The sequence below is a fragment of the Nelumbo lutea genome, chromosome 3 (assembly GCF_056320005.1).
Source record: "Nelumbo lutea isolate HS-2025 chromosome 3, American lotus-T2T, whole genome shotgun sequence".
Classification (NCBI taxonomy): Eukaryota; Viridiplantae; Streptophyta; class Magnoliopsida; order Proteales; family Nelumbonaceae; genus Nelumbo; species Nelumbo lutea.
The window spans coordinates 42081277-42104028 of record NC_142686.1 but is presented as its reverse complement, the minus strand read 5'-3'; the positions used below and the strand labels follow the sequence as shown (position 1 = coordinate 42104028).

At 36.4% G+C, this 22752-nt stretch overlaps 2 protein-coding genes across 2 annotated transcripts; one reads left to right on the top strand and one right to left on the bottom strand.

The window, feature by feature from the left end:
- Positions 1–2020: 2020 nt before the first annotated feature.
- On the top strand, positions 2021–4930 carry LOC148864507 (1-acyl-sn-glycerol-3-phosphate acyltransferase). Its single transcript, XM_088978616.1, has 4 exons — positions 2021–2560; positions 3790–3807; positions 3915–4102; positions 4603–4930. The coding sequence occupies exons 1-3, from the start codon at positions 2212–2214 to the stop codon at positions 4100–4102; spliced, it is 555 nt and encodes a 184-aa protein (XP_088834742.1). The 5' UTR covers positions 2021–2211; the 3' UTR covers positions 4603–4930.
- A 556-nt stretch (positions 4931–5486) lies between these two features.
- LOC148864506 (putative WRKY transcription factor 53) lies at positions 5487–8970 on the bottom strand. Its single transcript, XM_088978615.1, has 3 exons — positions 7607–8970; positions 7378–7506; positions 5487–6481 (listed from the first exon to the last, which is right to left on the bottom strand). Exons 1-3 carry the CDS (start codon positions 7924–7926, stop codon positions 5842–5844), a joined length of 1089 nt encoding a protein of 362 aa, XP_088834741.1. The 5' UTR covers positions 7927–8970; the 3' UTR covers positions 5487–5841.
- Positions 8971–22752: the final 13782 nt, after the last annotated feature.

Genomic DNA, 22752 nt, shown 5'->3' with positions numbered 1-22752 from the left:
GAGAAATTTGATAAATGATGAAAGCTTGGTGGTGTATATATGTTTGAAGGATTGCCTAGATGTTAAAGACACACTACAAGATCAGGGAGGGCATGACACTTCACTAGTGTTTCACCAAAAGCAGATAATCTAAATGAAGATGAAAGAGATGGAGGAGGTATAATTTAAAAAGTTGAATTTGAAGAAAATATTAAACTAATAAAGTCAATATATATTTTTGTATACTCAATATTTGTACAACATTTTTAAAATTATTGTAAATTTTGTTTTTTCAATTTTATTTAAATTTAATTGTGATTTTCAACACTCAATATCACTACAAATTTTTATTTTAAATTTTATTATATTATCTTTATATTTTATTCCAATTCTATTGTAATTTTTTCATATTATTTTTTACTTTCTATTCATTAAATTCAAATGAAATAAAATACCTGAACTTTTCTTTTCAATTTATTATTTATTTGTATTTTATTAAGTGTTTTTTGTTAAATTTTCATTTTTTCATTTTTTTTCATTTTTAATTAATAAAAAACAACAAAATAAAGAAATAATACCTAGAACGTGGCACATCCCATCTTTAAGAGGTTCCACATCATGAAGTTAAATAGGCACGACTAGCCCAAGCTTGTGTGCCAACATACACAACCCACTTAGGAAGGATGCCACCAGGACTACAACCATTTGCACATACCCCAAAGTTAGAGTTGTAAATAGGGTTGTGCCGCTAGTGGCCGAACATAGCTTAGTATGACCTATATATATTATACAATAATTATATACATTTATATATATATATATATTGATGGAGGGAGATTTGGCCCGATCCTTTGGGCACGTGACACATGGAAGCAACCGAGAGTGACCTAGCAGAAGCGTCAGCTCGGCACGACAGCGGGCCCACAACCCGAGTTCCGAGAAAATGAGTCCCGAGCTCCCCCCAAAAAAGGAACCCACGACCCGAGCTCCCCAAGGAAGAACTCGAGCTCTCCCTTAGAGGTCCTGAGCCTTACAAGGAGCGCAAAGGGCAAAAACCCAAGCTGACCCACCCTGGGGCAGTTCGGGCCACACTTCTATCCGAACTCAAGACTTCACCTCGCACACCACTTTGGCTCCAAGTTGCCTGACTAAACAGTCGTACCTGACGCCTAGGAAGCCCGTCCATGAAGGTGGTGCGCCTAACTGATTAGGGGTCCGACACATGACAGCCGCCCTCCAACGACCACCTGCCACCGCCATCTCAGACGTGGTAGAGACGACCCTGACAAGGAAGACAATGGCGATTATGACACCCAAACTGGCAACTGGCAGAGATTATGGCACCCGAACTGGCAACTGGCATAGGTTATGACACCCAAATTGGCGTTTAGCAGAGATAATGACACCCGATCTGGCGGAGGTGATGATGCCCGATCTGGCAAAGGTATGGGAGTGAGTGTACCAAGGTGATTATAAAAGGTCCCCCTCTACCAAAGAATGAGGTATGTGATTCATGTGCTTTCTGGTCTTGAAGTCCCTCATTCCCCTTGCCTTCTCAAGAGCACCAACTTGAGCTTCGAAGTGTTCCAACCGGGTTCCTCCCCGGAAGTCTCCAATTTCTTTCTTGTTTCAAGCACCTCCAATCCCGTCAAAGGCGAGGTAACCGACAACTAGGACCTACCGGATTGCGCATCATCGTATGTAATAATAATGATATAATAATATATAATATATTAATATGTATAAATTTTTATTTTCAATTTATTATGATATTTTATTCCAATTGTATTGTATTTTTTAATTTTATTTTATTATTTCATATATAAACAATTATATATATCAAAAGTCATATAAAATAAATTTTAAAATTTTTTCAATTTTATTAATTTTTAAATTTAATAAAAAATATGTCTATCATGGCCTGGCCCGACCTGGCCCAAGGTTCAGCACGCAGGCCGGCCAGCCTGGTTTGTGCCCCGTGGCACGGCCCGGGCCCTCATGGGCTTGTGCCATGGGCCGTGCCGGGCCGGACCTCTGAAGTATCTCACAGCAGGTAAGCACTGCCCCGGTCCGGCCCGCGGTGTGTAGAGCATCCGGTTATGCACAGTTTAGCCGTCTATCGCTTCTGTTGGGTAAAGAAGAAAGAGCAAAGAAACTAATTCAACTTTTCATCCGGATTGAGTGGTGCAGAACATCGCTTAGGCTCTGCAATTAAAAGGTGAAGCTTCGCCGATGATGATAAACGGCTTGCAGCCTCTATGTATGAAACCCGACTTTCTTGTTCCTTCCATCTTTCTTGGTTCCCCACAAGCTCTCCGTGGAAGCCCATTTGATAAAAACAGTAATTTCAGATTTAGCAGAAGCGGAATATCTGTTAGAAGGAGAGGAGCAATAGTTCGTGGCTTTTTGCCGGTTGATCCATGGGCACCCACCATTGATTCTCAGAGCATAGCTTCACAGCTCTTTGCTGTTTCCCTTTTTCCTTACATTGGTTTCTTATATTTCATCACCAAATCCAAGTCTGCTCCAAAGCTTACTCTCTTCGGATTCTACTTCTTACTTGCATTCGTTGGGGCTACAAGTAAGTCTTCTCAGTCATTTCATGTTTTTTTGTTTTCTTTTTTCTTGTATTTTTGGGGGTTTCCTCGAATTAGAATGCAGGGGTTTCTGTGGAGATGGGGTTGCAGATTGTTGATATACGAACAAAAGAAAATTGAACTTAACCATTTACTTTTTTTTTCAGAACTGGTTCCTTTTAGTTTATTTAATATAAGTAATGAAAATAGATAATCCTCCTGCAGATATGGTTGAACAGAACGAGGGACTTTTGTATATTTATATTTTTCTTTCGTCATTCTTAAATAGTGTGAAGAAACAGACTCCAAACTATTTTCTTTTTCATATCACTAACAAGCGATCTTTGAACTTGAGAATTAGAATGGATGGGTATTCACAGAATTTAATTAAAGGATGGAAATGGTGACAAGATAAGGAAGTTTGACAAACTAAGACATGATCCCCTCGTTCTTAACATTTCTAGTGGGTTTCTAATTCGGCAAGGAATGCTTCTCAATTTGGAAAAACTAGGTAAAAATCTTATCCCTTGCAAGATTGTGCGCAAAGCCGCAAACCACTGCTACTTTTTTTTTGGTGGGTTGGGGTGGGGGTGGGGGTGGAGGTGGGAGAGGGAGAGGGAGGGGGAGGGGATTCAAAACAGTCCTTTATCTAAGTAAGGAGACATTACAGATGCTGTTTACTTCAGGAACAAGGGATATTTGAACTATTTAAGAGAAGTCTTACTCTCCTTTAGTTTGTCACACTGGTTCTGTATATATGGATTATATTTGTTAGATTAAGTTTTTCACTACTATTGAAAATGTTAATAGATTGGGTAATATTTATTAAAGTTGCATTCTAACCTTAAAGCGATGGGCTAATGGTGTTTTCATACAGCTGGATAAGATCATAAGATATAGGAATTCAATCATCAGATGCTACTTTTTCCAATGAAACATCTGCTTTGTTGTTTGCTTTGCACTTGTGGGCCTGCTCATGAATGTTAGCTCTAGCTCTTCATATGGAGGAGGGAACCAAGCAAGGGATTGATGAATGCCAAACATGTTCTCTGTTCTAAAGTTATTCAATAAAGTTTCCATTCTATATGTCTCCCTTGAAACGTTGATAAATTTGTTGCTATTTTTTATATTGGTTGTAATTTACTCAAGAGACCATGACTTCTTTGATGAGAAGCATTTTTTGCACTTTACTGATCCATTTCGTGTTGGTTTTACTGCAACTTTGTCAAACCAGTCCCTGCTGGAATTTATGGTAAGTTCACATCCCACTAACAAAATTTACATAACTTGCATTCATGTATTAACTGCTTGTGAACACAAACTGTGTTAGTTATGATCGTGTTTCTTGTGGTGGGGCAGCCAAGGTGCACTATGGAACTTCTTTGTCTAATGTGGATTGGCTACATGGTGGAGCTGAGTCTCTACTCACTCTCAGTAACTTGTTCATTGTGTTGGGACTGAGACAAGCTCTAAGAAAAACTAAGGATGCAAAAGAAAACATGCCCATGGTTACTTCAAGGATCAAAGAGAAGAAACCCTCCATATAGGTATGATATATTTTATAAGAATATTGTTAATAGGCTATATTCAAAGCAATAAACATCTTCCATCTTACTACTGGTTTAAATTCAGTCAATTTACTTAAGTATCTGGAAGTGATTTAAATTCAGTCAAATCTCAGACTGACAAGCATTAGAATTCTGATTGGTAATGACCTTTTCAGTTTTTTTCTGCTTCCTTATAGTTTCAGCTCATAAATTTATTGCCTAAAATTTATATACTTAGGAATATTAAAAAATTTTGAATTTTGTGGTTTTTTTTGAAGTATTAAAATAGTTTATTTCTCTATTCTTTGATATCCATCAGATGAATCCATTTAGATGATGAATTTATGCTTTAGTAAAGACTGGCTTAAATGATGTTTTTCCCCTTACAGTAATGACCTTTTCAGTTTCAATTTGCAAATAAACTAGGTGCTTTCCTTATATTATTTTAGGATGGAGTTTATCAAAGCACTGATTTTTGTTTCATTCTGATGTTGTCTTAGGTATTAATGCTTCCATGAATTATTTGACCAAAATTGTGGTGTCGAGAGACCACTCAAGGGGAAAAAATGATTGTGGCTTCAAGAAAGCTTTCTCCTGTTTTGCAGCTTCTACTTCCATAAACTTGCCTTTACTTAAGTCCTACATACTGACATCTTTACCCCAGTAGTTACTATCATTACCATATTTGCACTGTATGGGTGTTTCACCTGTTTCACAGGAATTGTTTCATTCTACTTGTATTATTATCCACTCTAGTCTAGCAGTTTTGTATTAATATCACTTACAATCAATAAATAATTAATGTCATATTGCACTTCACTTGTCAAACTACAGGTTTCACCAATTAGGCAAAAAACAGTAAGAGATTGTTGACATAAGCTTGTCAAATCAGACAATGATCATTGAATTGATTTTGAACAGTTGAAGGCCAAAGAGAAATATCTAGTTGTGAAGAGAATAGCACTACATGGAAAGCATGTTTGCGCAACCTTGGCCATGTGAACTCACCATTTAATGGGGAGGGTAAGGTTCAACAAGGATGGCCAGCCATTTAATTGGGAGGGTAGGGTTCAACAAGCATGTTTGTGCTCCATGAAGAGCCAAGAAATCTAGCTTGTCAAATTGTTGAAGTAAAATTACAGATAGCTGTCCAAGAAATCTAGCTTTCATCAGGTGGCTGAGATCTTCAACTTATTGTAGTTTTTGAGATTGGATCCAAACTATTGAGATTATATGATGGGGTGAACCACTAATTAATTCTTGGGATTAACACTAGGGCCTAAATGCTTGTGTTAAAGTTCCAGGAATGGGTCCTTCACGATGTAAGGGCCAACAAAGGATTACTCAATCAGTCAACTTTTCATCCAGTAAAGACTAGCAAGAATTTATAATATCAGCTGATTTTATATAGGTTACAAAATACAATCAATCTAGTTGTACAAGCTCAGAAGGGTAGGAATAGAAATATTACAATTGAGACTAGGCCTTAAGGAAAAGAGAAAAAAGAAAAGGAAAGACTTGTTACACAGCTCTAATCTTCATCTACCTCAATCCGCCCCCCCCCCCCCCCCCAAAAAAAAAAAAAAGAAAAGAAAAAAAAACACAAAAATAATATCTCTTGTCCAGCATAGGAGAAGGCTTTCAGGCACCAGCTCTGACAGATGGGTATCCCTCCTGGACATTCTATATAGGATCAACAGCACTAATGTTAAACCAGATTTTTTTTTTCTGGTTTTTCTTCACAACAAAAAGCCAGGAGTGTCAAATGGGAAATTAGTGTCAAAATCCACAGTATCAAGTGAGAAATCCAAATCCATAATAGGAGAATTCGTTGCTGAAGTAGCAGCTGAGATTATTTCTGTGAGATCAGATTCTGAAGTCTGCAAATTATGACCCCCCTGTAAGCTGTTCATTCGACAGGGCAACATAGAGAAGCAGTTGGATTCGGATGTTGCTGGGGAAATGAAGGAAGGAGAATAACTACCCATAAAATTGTTATCAAGTGTGGAAGGCGAGAAGATATGGTTTTCAGTTTTTATGCATCCAAAGGATGTAGAAGGGAAGGAGAAAGAAGAAGATATCATCTCCCTAGAGTCTAAATCGTTGGTTTGGACCTTGAGTCCGGTCCTAAAGTTCAAGAGAATCTCTCGGGATTGATTTTGTTGGCTTGGCAGTTGTTCTGGTTGAAGATGATCTTGGTTCCGTTTTCTCTCTGGTTTTTCAGTAGATGTCGAGGCTGGAACTAGATGGGATGCCTGTATACAGGTGTGTTTCCCTCGATATGTGATGTCGAAGACAGACGGGTCTTCGTCTGATCTTTGCACTTGCTTAGTGGCCAAACAGCCTTGAAGGTTGCGATGGGTGCATCTGTAATAGCCTCTGCAATTGTAACAAATTTTTAATTAGGATAATTGAACAATGTTCATTGCTGCAAGTGCCAGTAATTATAAACAGCCTTATATTTAGTAACTCGGCTGAGGCCGTGCCTCGATCTATGGTCAAGCTGGCCTCGGCTTAGATCATTTGGTTGATTTCTAAAGAAATTATTGGCAACTCATTTTTTAGTGGGTAGTGGGCACTTGTCAGGGTGGATTTTAGCTTAGACAAGTTGAATATTTGACAAGTTAGAAATATGAGCTCAAATTTGTCTAATTCAAAAGCTCATATGTTTGAGATCGGCTTGGCTCAAGCTCAAAATAAAAACATTTCAAGTTAGAAATATGAACTTGAATTTGACTTAACTCAAAAGCTCATATCCAAGTCCGTACGTACGCGGCACGCCCTCACTCAATTCATCTCTAAACTGTTTGTGTTGACTTGGGGTTTTGATTTGACTTTAATTTTCATATTTCAATTTACCAAGTCAAGAAATTAAACGGAAAAGGTATCGAAATACAGCCAGCCCACATCTACATGCCACATATACTTCCGTGATTCCAATCAATGCGTATGTCTGTATTTTCTACAAACAGTCTAAAACTGTACTTTCATGCATAGTTTCGCCAAGGCAATCTCAATCATTGGAGGAGACTCCAGGTATCAGAGTCAATTCCTCCTGAGAGACCCTGTCACAGAGCAAAGCACAACGAAATGAAAGGGGCATCTCTTAAGAAGTAAGAACTATATGATTGATTGAGCAGTGATCACTAATTTTGGCCTTTTGGGCTGGGGTGGAAGCAGATGATCTCTCCTAATTCCTATCAACTACTGCAACTCATTAAATCTCAAAGCAACTGATATTCAGACGAGAGTTAAAGATGGAGTTTGTTGCTCACCTTGGATATTTAGCTCCAAGGATGTCTTTCTGGCCATACTTCCTCCAGCTATAGCCATCATCCAGAGGCCCTTCGAGTCCTATCCCTGGCCCAACGCGAACTTGTTCTGTCCATCGGGGCAATGTTTTTCTGCGAAACGTAGATTCGAATTCGAACCAGCAAATTTGGTAAATCCAAGATCATCCCCTCGATGCAAAAACTTCATGAAAAAGTTTCAAGTAACTAGTACCTCTTCTTTGAGATGTCTCTGCGGTCCTGATCCTTGAAAGGCCGATCTGAATCATCACTTCTCGGGCTTGCACTATCCGAGCGCGGGGAGTCTACCATGCCACCGGCGACAATTTGCGTTGATTGAGTTTCTGTTTCCAGCCCATTCCGTTTCAGCATCGACAAAGCCCTGTCAAAGGTAATTAATGCCTTTTGTACCAACATTTCGCGCATCTCTGCGGGCGAAGATGGGTCTAGGACCTGCAGCTTCAGCGCAATCTCCCTCCCTTTGATTAGCTCGTTGAGCAAAGCACTTTTCTCCCATTCCCCGGCGTTCTCCATCGGTAATACCGTGAACTAGAATATTCCACCACAACTAATTTGTGACGGGGAGTATCACCAGTGAGTCGTGCAAATAAGCTGGTAAATTAAGATGCTCAATTTATGGGAAAATTTTAGTTCATTTTAGGAACAAGAGTAGTCAAGACATTTCAGACTGAGAAGAGAAGTCAAAGAAGCAGAAACTGTCAAATTGGGGGCACCACCAACAGTCTCAGAATAGGAAGAACAAATCGGAAAGTCAAGGAAACGAGAACTCAGGAACATGAAAGTAGCTACTCGAGATTTAGCAGAACGGGAGAAACTTACTAGCTTTTCCTTCCTAAAGTTTTCGCTATTCGAGAGACAACCTATCTTCAACAGGTCTGCTAAAGTCGTCTATGGTTTGTTGCGTTGAAGCCTGAAGGCTGAAGCTTGATTCAGTAGCCTAAGAAACTAAATTCAGAGAAAATTAAAGAAAACGGAAATGGGAGTGAGAGACTAATTAGAAGAGCCAAATTTTGAAAAGGGTACACTTGATATTTGTCTTCCTATCTCTTTTTGGATTTTTAGTTGCAGCTGAGGTCTGACTTCTGAGGAGAACTGAAAGAAAGACGGAGGCGGCTAAAACCCGAAGAAGGAGAGAGGCGGAATGGTTACATTTAAGGGAGGGAGAGAGCCATTTTGAATGAAGGGGAAGAAAAAAGTTTGACCGATGAAAACGAGTATTTTTTGTTTGATAGACCGGTCTTTGGTCATGGCCAGTAGAGATAGAGTAAGGAGGTCCAATTGCTGACCACTTCTCCTTCAAAGCTCACTCGTATAACATGAGGCGAAATAAAAAGAAGAAAGTCAGAGCGAGGAGGAGACCAAGAATCTTCAAACCTTCTTCCGCGTTGCTACTGAGTACTGGCCAAGTGAGAAAGAGATAGAGCGCGGAATGTTGACATGGCCAGTTTCATCATCACGAACCCCTTGCATACGCTGATGTTGATAGATCGACCTGAAACCAAATCAGCGCCCCACAGGGCGTCCCCCCACACACATCTCTCACCGTGCATTGACAACATCTCTCGCACTTGTGATTGGAAGATGCTTTTAATTCACGGATGGATGTGTTGTGGGGCGCTATAGGACGTATTCTATGGGGGAACGGGATCTTCTACTCACTCACACGGGCGCCTCACATGCACATCCACTGTGCATTGGGAACATCTCCCGTGAATTACAACTTATTAACTACAGGAGATGTTCCCAATGCATGATAGGATGTGTGTAAGGCCAGTGTGAGGCGCCTTGTGTAAGGAGTAGATCCAGTCTCCTCTATCGGGTACTAACGTGAATTCTATTGATATGATCATTCGGTTTTGGGGACTAGTTCTTGGGTTGAATGGTCTGATCATCCGATTTGATTTGGGTTGTCTTGATTGATGGGTCAATGGTTCAACCACCCAGGTCATTGGGTTACTGATCAGATCAATGGTTTTTGGCCTAGGAGAAGTTTTAGGTAGGGGTGTCCATAAAAAACCAAAAAAATGAACCAAATTGAGAAAAGCAAACCGATTGGTTCGGTTTTGGTTCAGGATTTTTGAAAAACCGAAGGATCGGTTCGAATTTTGGTTAATCTACAAAAAAAAAAACGACAGTTAACCAAACTGAACGGTATATATATTTTTATGTATATTTTATATATATTTTTAATATATGTCACATATTTTCTATGTATTATATATAAATATATATTCATTATATATATAAATATAAATATAAATATATACTTATATCATATTTAGAATGACCTATTTATAAATATATTATATATATTATATATTTTTCAAATATTTATAATATATTATATATCATTTATTATTTATTATATAATATTATACATATATTTGTATAATATATGTTATAAATATAAAAAACTGAAGAACCGAACTGATCAAAAACTGAAACCGACGGACCGGTTAACTGGTGGTACCGATTCGGTTTCGGTTTGGAGAATTGGAAAAACCAGTACCATCAGTTCAATTTACAGAAAAGTGCCATGATTCGATTAATCGAACCATGGACGCCCCTAACTTTAGGGTGAAACAGAACCAGTTGCCTAATCAGTTCCCAAGTCAATCAGTTCCTAATTCTTTAACCCCATCTATGAGCAAAGGGGGATTACTAATGTACTATGGGGGCTGTAATTCAAAATTCTACTGTGAGATGAAGACTACTTTTCCCTACTCTATAACATGAAAGACAAGGGGGATATTCTCAATGAATAGAGATCTTTTACCTACAAAACGCTGCCAACCCTGTCTCAATAGGCCACAGTTTCGCATGGAAAATATCTTCTTATCTTTGATGAGAGATGTTCCTGATGCGTGATTGCAATGACCGGTTGAGATGTTATTAGTTGTTGGTAGCTGATCTGAACTCGTACTACTGTATTAGCTGTTGGGACCCTTTGTTCGGGAGAATCGGGACCTGATATGAAGTCATCCACCATTCAACCCCATGTGAAGTTAATGAAAATAAATAACCTTATTTCCCTTTGCACACCCCATTTGTTTATTATTAATCATTATTATTATTATCTTGTTTCCTTTCCCTACAAACAAACAAACAATTGCAAGATGGTTTTCTGAAGCTTGCCCCAGGTTTACCATCAGCCCCCATCCACCTTGTATTCTACATCTACCCAGGTAATACAAGTCTCTCAGAGTCAAAACTAAAGAACCAATAGAAAAGGATATTACTTTTACCACACATGACACGTATCCATAATCCATTGGACCCAATCATAATACAACAAATAAATCATATGTTGCTTTATTACCTACCACATTGGAAAATTTTAATTTTTGGATTAGGAAAATGATTAACCCTTTCCTTTTTGGAGCTTATAATAAGGAACATGATTAAAAAATGTGGGGAAGATGGGTTTTACGTATGTTACCTATAAATTATAAGTAGAAAAGATTACTCTTCTCATAAGTATTAATATTTGAAATTGTTCAATTTGTTTTGAATTTTGATATTGAAATATAATAATTATATTAAGAGGTATGTTTTTATTGGTGAACTTTTCTTTCTTCTGAACTTTGAATGCAGAGAATATTGTTTTAAATTTCGAATTTTGAAAATTATCAAATATGCATTTTGATCCCGTATATGATAGCTTTTATTTGTCTTTTTAGGAGCATCATTGAAAAACAAAAAGTTGTATGATACCTATCACATTAAAGATACCATATTCATGGTTTGTGTACATTGATTCATGTTTCACAAAGTGTATGATTCAATGCTTTATCATTGGTTCAAAATTTTTACATTGCAATGCTATTATGATTATTGCATTTCAAGCACCATAGGTTTTGCCTAAAAAGTGAGTAGGCCCTGTTTGGTTCACAGGAATAGGGATTTGGAATCAGAATCAGAATGAGTTATTCTAATTCCAACTGTTTGGTTGGGTGGAATCAGAGTCTCATTCCCATTCCTGTTGGAATGGCATTCCCCCATTTGAGGGAATGGCCATTCTCTGCCCCTCCCTTGGGAATTAAATCTCATTCCTACTGATTTTAATTCTCATTCCCATTCTTGTCTGAACCAAACAAACTATGGGAATGAACCATTCCGACACGGATTCCAAAGGATTTTGATTCCGATTCCGATTCCAATTCCAACTACAAACCAAACAGACTATGGGAATGGGAATTGAAATCAGCAAGAATAGGATTTCATTCCCTAAGGAGGGGCAGGGAATGGCCATACCCTCAAATGGGGGAATGTCATTCTAGTAAGAATGAGAATGGGATTCCGATTCCATCCAACCAAACAATTGAAATCGGAATAGCTCATTCTAATTCTGATTCAGACCCCTATTCCCATGAACCAAAGGGGGCCTTAAATTTGGATTCAACTATAATACCCAAAAGACATGATAAACTGATCCTAAACATACATTGATTTAACCAACCATCCTTTATCATAAAAGTAGTAATCAATCGAATGTATTTATCAAGATTCACCCTTCCTACCATAGATTTTTCATTTTTCTTTTAGGCTATGTTTGGCTTGAAGGAAAAGGTAGGGAAAAGAAGAGAAAGGTAAGGAAAACTTTACAATCTTCTTCTTCTTCTTCAAATGTCCCTAGGTGACTTTTGCCAATTTTATGCATTTGAGCCTTCTGCAACCCACTCTGAGATAAAGTTAGTCTACTATTGCTTCTCAGGCCAAACCTGAGCCTGGACCAACCCAGCCCGAAATTTTTTATGGGCTAGGCTTGGATTTTTGGTCTTCAAATTGGACTCGGGCCCAAGATTTCAAGCTTTTTTTATTTTTCAAACTAGGTTGAATCTAGTCTTTAGGTATAGACCTGTTCATGGGCTAGGCCGGGCCACACTTTGCCTCTTTATCAACAAAAAATGTGTAGACCTAAGCCCGAGCCCAACACTTATATAAAGCCTGAAGCCCAATCTATACACAAAGTGCGTTATTTTTAGTGTACTTTTATAAACTAATATTATATTAATTTAGTAATAATTTAATAAATTAATAAACTAATTTGTATTTCCTAATAGTAAACTAAAATTTATTAATAATTTAATAAAAAAATATATATATTATATATTTATTATATATAACATAAGTACTTTTTATTATATGCAAGTATCGGGCCGAACTTATTTGAGAAAGACCAAGCCCAGCTCGAAAAATGATCGGGTCTGATATTTAAAGCTTGAGCCTGAGCCCATAAGCCTAAAATTTTGTCCAAGCCCAAAAAATAACGAGTCAGGCCAGACCGAGCCATCGAGATACCCGACCCATGAACCTATTTAGGTAGGTCGAACCTGTCCTTGTTTACGGGCTGGGCATTAGGCCTGACATTACATTGTTTCGGACTCGGGCTTTGGGTCGGGTCCATTCAAATTTTGTCAAAAGCCAAGCCTGGGCCAGCCCATGAACAAGCCCAACATGGCTCGGGCCAGGCTTGACCATAAGTGCATTTTAGAATGGATTTATTGACTAATTTGAACCCAGCTTGGTCCAAACCCAATCTGAGTGCATTAAATTACAATACGGGCTGGGCTCAAAATTAAGAAGATGGAACTTGACCTTGGCTCAGGCCAAGCCCAACTTGGGTTAACCATAAACCCGGCCTAGCTGGCACGACTTGCACCCTACCCTTAAGACACTCAAATAAGTTCTATAAAATATTCCCCCGGATTTAAAGTCTCTTATCTTTTTAGCCCCATGGAAAGGCGAATGTCCTGCGTTTCCCGGACCCTACCCCGCCCTTTCCATCGCACTTCATACAGCAAATACCCACGTGTTAAATCAATATCTCTCTCTCTATGCAGACCGCAGAGTTTGTTTTTTTCAAACCACAAAGGCTGAATTGCTTGGAAGTATTCAAAAATGAATGTGAACCAAGTAAAGACAGGCGGAATGTGAAATCCTTGGGACAAAGTACCGGCGGAGTCGATGAAACCCGGTTCGAAGAAATTGCTCAGTTATCCTCTCGAACCAACGTCGTTAGTTGTAGTTTACCCGTCTCGTCTTCTCGTTCCTTCTGTTTTTCCTCTGTGAAGTTCAACAGATCATATCAATCAATCAGCATGTGACCCCACACCCATCAAAACATCTCCAACTGTGTCTCAAGTGTGGCGTGGCTCCAACAATTTTGAATTAGTCAAAGACCATTCCTGGATGTTTAAGCAACGAAAATAATACTTGACCCATTCAAACCCAACTATTACGATTAACTGCCTCCTCATAAAAATATTCACTATAAGCTGCCCCCTTTCATTCTAATCTAAATTTTACCCTTTTTTTTTTAATTTCTTTTTGGTAATGGGGGAGACCTGTTCGTGGGTTGGGTAGCTGGCCTGGCCCGGCCTGACCCCCAGATGTGCTTGTGCATGAATTTTATCTTGTGGGCCTAAAAGCCCGAGCTCGACTATTTTACGAGTCGGGCTTGGGGTTTGTCACAAAAGCCCAACCTGGCCCGACATTTTGTATTTTATTGTAAACCCTAGCCGATTAACCTTTCGTATTCCCTCTTTTCATCTTTTATCTTTCTCTCATCATTCTCACTCTCAATAACCGGTGCGAATCCAAGCAAGCAGCAACCGTTCTCAATCTCAGAGGTGACAGACGCTGGCATCGGTAGACTTAGGCACCGGTCGTCTCTCTCTCTAGTAGTGAGTCTTCTCTCTCTCTCTCTCTCTCTCTCTCTCTCTCTCTCTCTCTCTTGTTACAGTTCTCACTCACACGCACTCGCATATTCTCAGGATTCAAGAACTGGCGAACTTAAGCACCGGCGCTAGTCTCGCCACTAGTGAACTCAATCGCCCCTCTCTCTGGCGATGAATCTCTCTCTCTCTCTCTCTACCATTCCTCTCTCTCTTGTCTCTCTCGCATTTCTCATTCTCATGCATTGTTGCATATTCTTAGGAACCAGTGAACTCAAGCATCGGTAATGGCGAACTCAGGCACCGGTGCTAGCCACACCACCAGTGAACTTAATCACCTTGCATTTTAGCCTATGTTAGGTCGGGCTTCAAGTTTAGGCCTGAGCTTTGGGATTTTTATGAGAGCCAAGCTCGGGCCCAAGTTATAGGCCGGTTGGACTGATCGAGCTTAGGCTTGGGCCTGAAAAAATCTTGTCAATGAATAACAAAAGCCCAGCCCATGAACAGGTGTAATAATGGGATGGGGAGGGGATAAATGATAAAAAAAATCATAACCCCTGGCCCTACTGGGAGACCGGATCTATTCCCAATGCATGGTGAATATGCATGTAAGGCGCCCACTTGTGAGGAGCAGATCCGGTCTGTCTCCCCTGCTGGTCGGTACTCGGTAAGGACTTCTTTTCAAATTGTTGGGTGTGTCCTAAAAAGTTGTAAAGTGGCTTTATTTTCACATGTCAATCATTTCATATTGGAAAGAATTTCCTTTGTATGGAAAAAGGAGCTGACCTTTCAGTTTCACCTTTGTTACTTTTAAGGGGGGAATGGTACCTTAATTGTTTTATAAAATAGAAAAGGTCATCACTCGTGCATCATGCTCAGATTAAGATTCCATGCAACTTCGTTCGCCTCCTTTCAACAATGGATAGTGAGGACTCCTTTCGTCAATGTACGGTTTCATGTCGTGAAGTTGGTATCCATGTCAAATTATCTCTAGAAGGAAAAAAAGTTTTTACACAAATAAAAAAAAAAAACTCCATGCACTACCACAGAAAATAATAATAATAATAATAATAATAATAATAGTAAACTGTGGGATTTTTGTCCCTTATGGCTTAGCTATTTTCTATATTCCCCCTTTATTTTTTTTCTGAATTTGATCCCTTTATGTTTCACAAATTATGGATTTGCCCTCTGCTTGATCCTTATAGATATAATGGATGGAAGGTGCAGCAAAATTATTTTGGATATCAGGTTTGTGCCTCAAGGAACCCTTCAACCTAAAAACTTAAGCTGTCAGGTGAGGTACCTTGATAAGTTTTATGCTATAACATTTAATATTGTTTTAAAAGGCTTAAGTCTTGTGGCGAGGCATTCAGATTTTGCCTCAAAGGCTTAAGCCTTGCAACTTTGGTTTGAGGCTTAAGTCTTTGTCAAAACGAGGCATAGGCCTCAAGCCTCCAGGTGTGAGGTGTAACATGAGGCGTAAAAGGGCATAAGCCTCAAATATCAACATTATTTAGTGATTTTATGCAAAAAAATTAAACATATTTTTATGTATTTTTTAAAGCATATATAAACAAAAGCACCTTAATAATTATGGGCCAAATAAAAAGAGTAAAAATGAAAAACCAATAGGGCAAATCAAGTTCTATTAGTTTCTCTTAGTATTTTAGCCTAAGAGAGTTCAATGCAAAAAAAAAAGGCCAATCAAGTTATTAGTTTCTCTTAGACAAATCAAGTGGATTTTTTTTCTTAGTATTCTAATTTAACATTTCAAGTTTGTTGTTTTTCTCATTTGTTTTCCTAATGGATTTACTTTTCTTTATATTATTACTTTTTGCATATATAGATCAAATCAACTACATTGTTTCTTTTCTTCACAATTGTTGGATGACCATAAATCTAATGCCCATTATATAAATGATTCTTCATATGAATAATTTTGTAAGATTGAATTTTGAAACATAAAATGTAAAATGCTTATAATTGTTAAATGATTAATTATTATTTTATTTAACGCTTAAAAGTAAAACTTATTGCTTATAAACTTAACCTTTCATCATTCTAATGTGGTATATTACATGTTATTTTTATCATTTATACATACATTTCAATTACATTTTTTTCTTAATTTTCAAGGCTCACGCCTCACCCTTTTGGGCCACTACACCTTTAGCCTTTTAAAACCTTGATAGCATTGTGATTGCCAACATTGATAAAGAGTTGATTCTTCAGTTTCTTTGCACTCAATTCTAAAAACATCTAATGTAGTAGCTCATTTCTTAGCCAATGAACTCTGAAATTTTAAAGGGGAATGGGGTAAAGATAGACCCATTCTGCCTAGTCTCTTTTTTCTGGTATTTTGTTTGCTTGTAACTCAAACTCCTGTTATTTTCCAGTTGCAATAATACAAGTTTATCTTTACAAAAAAATATCATGAAGTGAAAATGCTGGTCTTAACTGGCCTCAAATGAAATTTATAAGTGAACAAATTATTTCTATCTTATTTATTTTCTTAATTTAAAAATATATAGTTTACGACTTTTAAATTTAAAATCCAAATCTCTTGTATAGAAATGAATAAGTGGATAATTTGAGAAAATGAAAAGAACGATTAAAGATAATTTATTCAATATTGTTAAATCCAAGGTTTAAAATATAAAAAACGCAAGGTGTATTGGAAAGACAAATTTAAGAACATATCAAAATATACTTTAAATGTGTATGGATACTAGAGGTGTAAATTGGGTTGTTCCGGTCTGGCATGGCACAACTTTGTGGACCGCTCATGCTTTAGCAGGCCTACTTGGGCCATAAATCAAGATATATTTAAGCATTTTCATGCATTTAATAGAAAAGAAAAACACAAAAAAAAACTCTACATATTATGAATGAAATCAAAAGATCATATCTATTTTTGCAACTATAGCACAAAGCATGTATGTATTGAAATCTTTTTTTTGTTCATTTCTTTTTTGTAGATTTGATGATTTTGAAATGTTAGAGTGAGTTTTGAAAGTTTGAGCATGAAAGAAGACTTCTAAAGGAGGTTAGAACCCTATTTCATTAAATCTTAAAAATCATTTTGGACCAATACAACATTGATACGATTGATACATGCCTAATAAGCATGATATATATAAGTGTGTATGCAATGTAAAACTTTTTTTGTACTAAAGTTACCATTTACTTTGTTTGATAAAGGGTATAAAAGTCATTTTATTATAGCTTTAATGACTACTAAAATTCCTATATTTGTGTATTCAATCCATTTCTAATTGTAAAGGTTGAAAATGTAATTTCACTTATTACTTTATACCTCATTCAATTCCCTCCCATTAAGTCTTATACTTAAGGTATTAAATCCCATTTTCTCTTATTAAATACTATATTTTAAGATATTTTCACTAATAAATGCTAATAATTAGATTCATGTCAATATTTTTAACAATATAAACTCAAATATTTTAAAACTGATTCAAAAACAAAAACATTTTTTATCCAAATGGTGGCTAAGCAATTCAACAATCTGAATCAAATTGATCAACCTACGAAGTCATAGTTAAGAAATAAAGTTTTTAAAATATAAATAAATATAGAAAATTACACAAAATTAGACACATTTATGATATTTTTATTAATTAGATGAAAAAAATAAGTGTAATAAATAAGAATTTTTTTACTGATAATGAAAATGAAATACATAATTTATAACTAACCAAAAGTGAAATATAAAAATTAATAATAAATAGTTCACATTTTGGGTTAAATGTATCAAACTTTAATGTCATAAATAAATAAGAAAAATTAATAAAATATAAAAATATAAAAATTTTGCAAAAAAAAAAGCATTCAGGCACATGTATAATATCATATATTAAAGCAAGTGTGATATATTAGAATTCTTTTTACACGCAAAAATACAAAGAATTGTAGAAAAAATTGAACACATATAATTCAATATTTACACTACCATTAAAAATATGAACAAAATTGTGGAACTTTCTTTTGACTAAAATACTAATTTTTGAATTTAGTCCTATTTAATTGTAAGGTTTAACTTGTAAGTTGAACCACTACATTACACCTCATTCAATTCCCTCTATTTAAATCTTACAATTTTTTAATAAATGAACAAAAAAAAAAGATGCACCAAAAAGAGAAAACACTACAAAAAGAAGAGTCTAGCCAAGCAGTTAGGCCTGTTAATGATATTTGAAACTTCACAACTCGATCCGATTATCACATAATTGTATGAGTTGTTTATGTAATCAGATTTAGATTTTGTAAGCTGTACTTGATTAATAATAAAAAACAAAAATATATAATACATAAATTTTATAAAAAAATTTGAATATATTATTATTATCATTATCATCATCTAGAATTGTCATATGCAAAACACGTTCATGCTTAATAGTAACAAAAAGAACGAAAGTCACTTTTTGGATATATTCTACATATTGAAACCTTGCCAAAATAATACGCATCGATTGATACAACCTGATACATTGTAAAATTTTGAACCTTAATTAAATCTTTGATCTTAGTAACGAGTCATGCTAATGTTGTGCCAATAACCATCAAGGCCATGACAGAAATAAGGGGTCATTTGATAACCTTTAAAGTAGATTTAAAATATCGGCCAAGGTTGGTCACCAGGCTAAAGCTATATATGCTATTATCAAAGCAGAAAGGATACATATATAAATATAATAGATGATTGGTAGTACAGCTAGACTGAACAATTAATTTATGTAAAGAAACTACAAATTGCAAATTTCTCCAAAGCGCGAGGAGCATGCTTTCAGGACCAAGTTGCCCAAACGAATTTCATTTGAAGCGATCATCTCTGGTTGGTCTTCGGTAATGGAAATGTGGGTAATTGGGACGCCAACCTGGTGGAACTTGGAGAAATTAGGACTTTCCAATCACGGTTTCAAGTTTTGTCCCCTAAGCCTATATAAGTTAAGGGCTAGGCGGTGGTGTCAGTCCTCGACTGGGCCAACACGAGCAACTGATTTTAATTTAATTTATGTCGACTCTTGGCATGGATATCCACCAGGTTATATGATTGGCCATTCTCCGATAACTCGAATGATATATAGAGTAATATATATATCCACCAGGTTAATCATTTAGAAAACGGTTGTTAATCAAATCGAATGATATATAGAGTAATATATATTATATTATATTATATATATATATATATATATAATAATATTTTTTATTTTTATTTTTAAAATCGAATAAAAAAGTAAAAAACCGTGACAGTTCCCTCTTTCCCCTTCTTTGTCTCTTCGAAACCTAAACCTAATACCCTTTCAGCCTTTCTCTGTTTCTCACTCTCTCAGTCTCTCTTCGAGTTTTCATATTCCCCAATCCCAAGTGGCCAGTTCGGCAACCGGCGCTGCAGTTCACCTTGCTTTCCTCCGGCGCCGGTCGTCCTTCAACCGATGGCCTCTATGGCTCTCCCCCAGTGTCTCTGTCTCTGGCTCTTTCTTTTTGCCTGTCATCTCCACTGCGTGGCCTGCACCAACCACCAAGCAGCAACACCGGTCGTCGCCTCGCCTGCAAGCAAGCACCAACACCATGTCTTTGTCTCTCTCTTTCTCTCTCTCTCTCATCTCTGCAGCTCTGCCAGGTGTCACCCCTCAAGCTCTCACTTTAGGCAACAACCGACAGCAACCACTGCAGCAATTAGTCAAACACCGGCAAATCACCACCTCTTTTAGGTATTTTTTTAAGTGCATAAAAAACCAAAACAACAAACCATGGTTAACCGGTTGCATTGATTCAGTTTTGGTTTGATTTGAACAAATACCCCGAACCATGAGCACCCCTAACTTAAACTAATAGCAAAACCCATGTATAGCTTGGGTTATTTTAGACTGTTGATGCATAGATATTGGTATGTAAGTCAGATCACATCTTTTATATCTACTTTTTAATTTTCTTTTTTGTAAGAATATGATTAAAAGTAAAATTTTAAGCCCCGTTTGCTTCATAGGAATAGGGGTCTGGATTTGGAATCGGAATGTGGTTGGATGAAATCAGAATTCCATTTTCATTCCTGCTGGAATGGCATTCCCATTCTTTGCCCCTCTCTTGAAAATAAAATCCCATTTCTATTGATTTCAATTTCTATTCTCATTATTGTATGAACCAAATAGATTATGGGAATAGACTATTCCAATTCCAATTCTAAAAAATTTTGATTCCGATTCTAATTATAAACCAAACGAACCCTTATATATTATAACACCTAACAATATCTGTGGCCGCTGTAGGGGTAAATGTTTTGGTTAAGGAAGGAGTGCTGCTGGAAGCACAGCTAATGGCTGTTTTGGAAGGTCTCCCACATAATCAATAATCAGAGTTGTGCTGCTACTGATGGCCTTCAGGTGTTGGAGGGACTTACCAGCAAGCATTCCGTGATGCTTTAACGTTCAATTTGCAAAGAGTACAGGCACATATATAGAGTATAGAATAAATAATTACAAAATAATACAAATTACAAGTTTTTGCATTCTATAAACATATACAAGGTTTAAAAAATATAATATAAAAAGGTTTTACACTGTATAAATATCTACAATATTGATACATATAAAATAATACAGAATACAAGGTTTTACACTCTATGTATTTATATTTATACTCTTTTCAAATTGAGTTTTCTCAGTTTGGAAAGAGTATAAATATAAATATGTATACTACAAAACAAGGTTTAGAAATATAATACAAATAGGCTCAGTTTGGGAAGAGTATTAATACAAATATGTACTCTGCATATTTGAGAAGGGTGCAAATGCAAATATGTTGCTCAGTGCAAATACAAGGTTTAGGAATACAAATATGGACTGTATACAAGGTTTTGCATCGAGCTTATTTGTATTTGCTCCATTTGGAAACAGTGCAAATACAAATATGTATAATTTAAAACATTATATTCGGCATCTCTAAACCTTGTATTTGCACTGTACATATTTGCATTTGCACTCTTTCCAAAGTGAGTGGCTTAAAAATATCATATACAAGGTTTTGCAATGAATATATTTGTATTTGCACTCTTTTCAAACTGAGCTTTATTGAATACAAATATGTTTACTACAAAACCTTGTATATAATATTTCTAAACCTAGTTTGGACTATATATATTTGTATTTGCACATTTCCTAGACTGGGTCTTGTTGATACTTTGTGCTATTTTTAATTTTGTAATGTTCAATCATACAAAACAAAATGGAAATATGGCTGTGTAGCAGGTTGCTTCTCATGTCAAAGATTTTGTGGAGAACAAAACTTGAAGATCTTTACCAACTCTATGTTTAGGAAAACCAGTGATCCACTAGGTATATGTTTGGCATCGATGCTGTAGATACAGTAAATAGTGTTGTATATGTGTGGGTTGGAAGCACTGTTTTCTGAGAAAACAATGTCTACTTTTTTAATTTGGAAATGTTGCTGCCAGGTAAGATGTTTCCTAGAGCAATAGCAACACCTTATGTTTGGTATCAGTTCTCCATATCTGTTTTCAGTACTGGTAGCTATTATAGGAAGTCCACGTCACTGCCATATCATGTCTTCATTGGTAACAACAAGTGCCAATCTGAGAAAACGTTGAATTTGGCGCTGCTCCAAACCATGCCTTCTCGATTTCCAAGGTGTGGGTTGGAGCACAATTTTTTACGGAAAAACGGTTCCAAACATATTGATGTTTCCCAGAGCACCGATTTTTCCAACGTGGTGCCAATGTGTCACCATTTTCTGGAGAAACAACATTGGTTCCAAACACCGCCTAGGTTGCATTATGAATGGTTCCACCATCTTGGTTTTATCCAAGGTAGATTAGATCACTATGGCCTTGTTCTTTTGCTGACAACATATTTATTCAAGTAATACTTCCCCGGATAAATGCATTAACCCATGTTCTTTTACTAGAATGTGGTTTTCCTCTTACCACTTCTACCCCTTCATTTTGTATGTTAACAGGGATGTTTTGGTCCCAGACAATTTGGATAACTCCCCCCTCCATGGAAAAATGAATATTTATACATCTAGTAGAAGAGAAAAACTTATCCAAAAAATTAGCCTAAAGTTAATCTTAGGAAAAATACAGTTTCCATGAACCCTACAATTCTCTACCAAAAAAAAAAAAAAGAAAAGAAAAATTATCAACTTTCCCATTAACCAATTTCTCACTTGTTCCCAGCAAAAGAATGACATCATATGTGTGAAAAAAGATTAACTAAGTAATTAGTAACCCTAACACAAAATTATAACTAATCCCATATGTCACGTATACTAAATACATAAAAATCTAATAATTTCTAGTCATTATCAGGATGGAAAATCCTAAAACTAAAAAAGTAATAAAACCAAAACCATTATTATCACATCTCCAAATTGGATCCTATCAAAACTAGGAATATTGAGGGATCCAGTAGTAGTGCGGATCAAGTAGGCACAACATTGTAAACATGTTCAATGAGAACTTTGAAAATTTTTAAACACCTATGTCTTAAAATACCTCTACCCTACCCTTGGAAAAGATTAAAAAATCACTTTTGACAATTGTCAGAATAATAATCAAATGATCATTGAGCATGCTTATTATATTATATCCACTAGATCCGGTCCCAGTGGACTAATCCCA